The 4,465-nt window shown below is 44.5% G+C and overlaps 1 protein-coding gene across 1 annotated transcript; it reads right to left on the bottom strand.

The window, feature by feature from the left end:
• Positions 1-1,354: 1,354 nt before the first annotated feature.
• Positions 1,355-4,428, bottom strand: LOC116379476 (intraflagellar transport protein 74 homolog; the record flags this gene model as incomplete). Its single annotated transcript, XM_031841432.1, has 8 exons — positions 1,355-1,764; positions 1,919-1,979; positions 2,395-2,520; positions 2,696-2,859; positions 2,973-3,099; positions 3,197-3,294; positions 3,749-3,802; positions 4,353-4,428. Coding segments are annotated over 8 exons (819 nt in total), but the record flags the coding sequence as incomplete, so codon positions are not given.
• Between the last annotated feature and the right edge of the window lie 37 nt (positions 4,429-4,465).

Raw genomic sequence — 4,465 nt, 5'->3', positions numbered from 1 at the left:
TGGTGAGTCGGCTGTTGTCCTGTGTTTGGTTATTGTAGCAGCTGCAGTGATCAGTGTTCCTGAGAGTGTTTGTGTCACTGAGCATGTGATATGCTGGTGGTTTTTGTGGAACAGAGTTTAGGTGGTCCTGTATACACGGTGAGTAAATTGCTGCTGGTCTGTCCCTGTTAGGCTGAAGAGCGGACTCCCTATGGAGTTCGTTGGGGGGTTTCTGTAGTGTGGTGTGAAAGAGGTTAGAGCAGTTGTCTCGGGGCACGTCCGAGGCTGGAGGTGGGTTGCCAGTTCATGGTTGCTTTACCGAGCCTGCGGGTTTTAGTGCGTAAGTACCACCACAAGACAGCACCTGACGACTAGGGGGGAGCTTACTTAGTCTCTGGTTAGGCAGTCAGAGGGACGGGCTGCAGTGATAGCTGTGTATGGGCTGTTCTTACTGTTAGTGGGTTAGTTAACAGATCAAAACTAGTTTCTTGTGTTTCCTGCTGACTACATATTTTGTATTCTGGTTTTTGTGATCATGGTCATGTTCTTGAGGTTTCTGGGTAGTTCAAGACTCAGTAATAAGAGCATTGCACAGCCTGTTGGGTGTCTGGGTATTGGACCCAGTTGCCTTGCAGGTGGAACCTGAAGACTGCTGCTTCACAGTGGCAGTAGGTTTTTAATGGTTCATTAGGGTAAGCAAGTTGGTAATAAAGGAGGGATGTGGTGAACAGGTGTTTGTGTGGTGACAGGCCAGTTGGTAGCTTGGCCTGTTACCTTTCAGGAACATCAGCGCTACAGCTCATGCCTTGGTTGGGTGAGCTGAGTTGTAGTTGGGTTGCCTCTTTGCGTGTCTGTCAGAGGAACCTTTAGGAGGCTATAGCTTAGCGCTTGTGGTAGTTTGGTTTGGTGTTTTCTGTTGGCTGGTAATTAGGAAAATTCCAGTTCTGGGTGTTCATTACTCGTTCATGCAGCTCATTGCATGAACTGGCCCTCCCAGGAAACCCTGCTTCCCATCATGTGCTGTACCATATCACTGTAATCTCTCTGGCCTTCCTTCCTTCTCTGCTCTCACTCTTAGATGCTTCTCCACATGTTGGAGCTGCTGGGTTGCAGAGTGGAGATTGATTGGTGGGCTGGGGAGATGCACTCAACCGGTAGTATGAAACCTGTAAATATGAAATCTGTTTGTAGTTTGTCGGTATTCCTGGTGGGAACACCGTTTTTATGGAGGGGGGTGTGACTCCCTCATGTTACGACTTTTTGAGCCGGGCCGTGACAAGTGTTGAAGCTGGACTTGCAACGTTCAATATCAATAAAACTTGAAGCAACAATGGAGGCGGGACTCTGAACGGGCACACATCACAAACTGCAGTAGTTCAATCAAAACGTCTTTATTCAAGTAACCGCGGCACTCGTTCACAGAAACCCAAAGTAGTGACATGGATTACAGCAAAAGCTCCGATACATTTAAATACAAAATATAGTAGATAAATACTTTCAAACTACGACTACAAAGACACATTTAGGTATTTTTGGACAGTAAGCAGTTGAGTCTAACGGACAAAACAGTGACATCTTCATCAAAAACTGAATATTGAACTGTCTTTGGAATAACCCCTTTATCATGACGTTAGCTGAAATATAACATGCTTTTTATGTTTTAAATGTGTATTTAGCTCCTGTTCTGCAGGAAGTCGATAAGACTCTTGTTGTAGTCCGCCACCTGTTGGGAGACGTTCTTGGCGACCGAGGCGTAGTCACTCTCCTGAGATTTAGAGGCGATGACTGATCCGCAAAGTTAAGGAAAAGAATCACTGCTGTGACCAACAGGTGGCCTTTACAGCGACCAATCGCATATCAGACCTGCGATGAGTTGTCGGCACTTTAACAAGATCAAAAACATGAAGTAAAAAGATAGACGCAGATTTCAGAAGGATACACTCTTTCATTACGAAGTTGTTCTGCTCCAAGTGTTGCCATTTCCTCTCAAGGTTAGCCAGCTAAAACATAAAGCACAGAGACAACACATGCACTTCAACAGTACTGACAAGGGGTTTTCCTGCTGTCCTGAACCACTTCTGTGACCATGACCTTTAACCCCCCATGTTCAAATAAGCACACAATTCTAGTGTCAAAATGCTAATTAGGTCATTATCTGATGAGCAGTGTGTGTGGACAGTGACTGCAGATGAATTTAAGACAATGTAGAGATGAGGCGACGCGTCAGTGCTTATTGCAGTTTTTCCTCAATTTGTCAGGTGAAAAATAATCACATAAGGTGCATAATAAATTAAATCTTTATCATAGCTGTAATGAAAACAATATGGCATGCACTTACTACACTTAAACATGTCTGCAGCTACAGTTTGTGCTGATTGGTGATGTCTTTCTAAGCAAAGTGTGAGATGCTCTGACCTGAGCGTGAGTCTCGTTTTCTTGCAGCGTCGTCTTCAGAGCTTCATATTTCTGGTTCATTTCCTCCAACAGCTGACTGAAGGAATCCCGACGCTGACTCAGCGATATGCGGTCCTCCTGCAGTCTCTGCACCAGAGCAACATACATTTGGTTAGCCAACAGTTCAACGGAATCAGATAGTTGTGTTCCATTAATCAGCAGCATTTAAAGATCCGCACTGTAAACTACAAATAAAAAAGCCCATGTAGCTCATAGCTGCATGCAGCGAACCGTTTGTCTCCATTTCTGCTGCACTTGCTACCTTTTTCTTCTCCTCTGCTGTGTGCCTCAGGGCGTCCAGGTCCCGGTAGGTGACCAGCTCAGACTCCATGGTTCTGACGCGCTCCTTCAGGGTGCTGAGCTCACCCGTGATCTTCCCCTCCAGCTGCTGCACCTTCTCCAGGTCCTGCTGCAGACGCTGGGACTCTGGGTGGTGGTGGAGTGACAGTTTGAGCACTGGCTTCTTTGGCATGTTAGGTTCATTAAAGGGGGTATTACTTTACCAGGACAAAGTGTGTGTGTGTGTGTGTGTTACTTACCAGTTGTCAGTCCTCTGGCAGTGCTCTCTGATTGGACCACCTCCGTCTCCTTACTGACCAGCACCTCCTGCATGTTCCTCAGCTCACTGGCTGTCACTGTATCCACCTGATGCAGCCTCAACATGTTCTACAAACACACACGTAGATAGACACACTTAGTCTTCTCTGTGTCTCCTCACTAGCACCTACCCTCCTCTCCTCCACCTCTCCCCATTCTTCCTCACTCTGCTGCAGTGCTCCAGCAGGGAGACGATGTTCTCCTGACTCTGTGTCATCTTGTCCTGCTCCTGAGCCCTGGACTCCTCGAATGACTCCTGGTACCCTGGAACACAGGAGGGAATGAATCTATTACTATAATATAATATAATATAATATAATATATGTGATTCTATCTGGTCATGCAGATGTATTGATGCTCCTATGTCAGGATGCGTCATGATATGAAAGGAAGCCGACTGCGCCACCTGGTGGTAGTTTCCAAAACAGCAAAGTGTGTTCCTCCACATTATACGAGTTCAATATACAGAATATGTAACCTATAATAGTAACCTCTCGTTTCTTTGCTATGACAGTACATCTTCAGTATTGATGACTGTTTCTCCGAGACTTATCATCCCCGAGGTTCTGCTGAATACACGAAAGCATCAGTAGTCATACCCACAGTAGTGACACATTATCATATCAGGCACTGAGTAAATAACGCAGTGATTATTGATGTCACTATGATCCATGTCTACTCAGGTTTGCTCATTTAAACTGTCAAATGTTCAACTTACGATCAATTTCCTCCTGTCTCCTCTTCAGCTCTTTGTATTTCTGCTGACTCTCCCCTTATGGACAGATTCAAAGAAACTATTATACATAGTTTAGCAAGCAATGATATAATTACTCAATATGATTATCAAATGCATATTATTTGGAAGCACTGTCATATACTTCACTTTGTGTGTACGAGTTTGGCAAAGACACAATGAATCACTTATTTGAATGACAGTAAATTAATCTACAGCAATTTTAGAGCGACACACTGACGCAGAAATCTCAAAACTTAATGATTACAGAGCGTCAAATGTAAATATCTGCTGGTATTATCTTTGTGTTTTGGACTGTTGGTCGGACAGAATACATCAGTGGCTTTGGTAAATCGTGATCTGCATGTTCCTCCATATCATACCAAGCAATTAATTAAGAACATAATCGTCAGATTAATGGTTAATAAAAATGATAGTTCGTGTCAGCCTTCGATACATTCAAAAAGAAAACGAGATTGACAATGAACACCTGGTTTATACAAAGTCTGCTACAAGATAAGAGATGTGACGTATTTAAAAGCGTGCATTAGGGAGGAATGGAAAGCTGAAAGCTGCGATCCAGTGTTACCCTGAGCTTCCTCTGAGTCCTGCTCCAGCTGCCGGATCTCCTCTGTGATTTGTCCCATCCTGTCCCTGATCTCTGTAAGCCTGGAGAGAGAGAGAGAGAGAGAGAGAGAGAGA

This window comes from Anarrhichthys ocellatus, unplaced genomic scaffold (genome assembly GCF_004355925.1).
Source record: "Anarrhichthys ocellatus isolate YVR2014 unplaced genomic scaffold, GSC_Weel_1.0 scaffold4409, whole genome shotgun sequence".
Classification (NCBI taxonomy): Eukaryota; Metazoa; Chordata; class Actinopteri; order Perciformes; family Anarhichadidae; genus Anarrhichthys; species Anarrhichthys ocellatus.
Note: the sequence above shows the minus strand (reverse complement) of the source record. Positions and strands in the feature narration are given on the sequence as shown.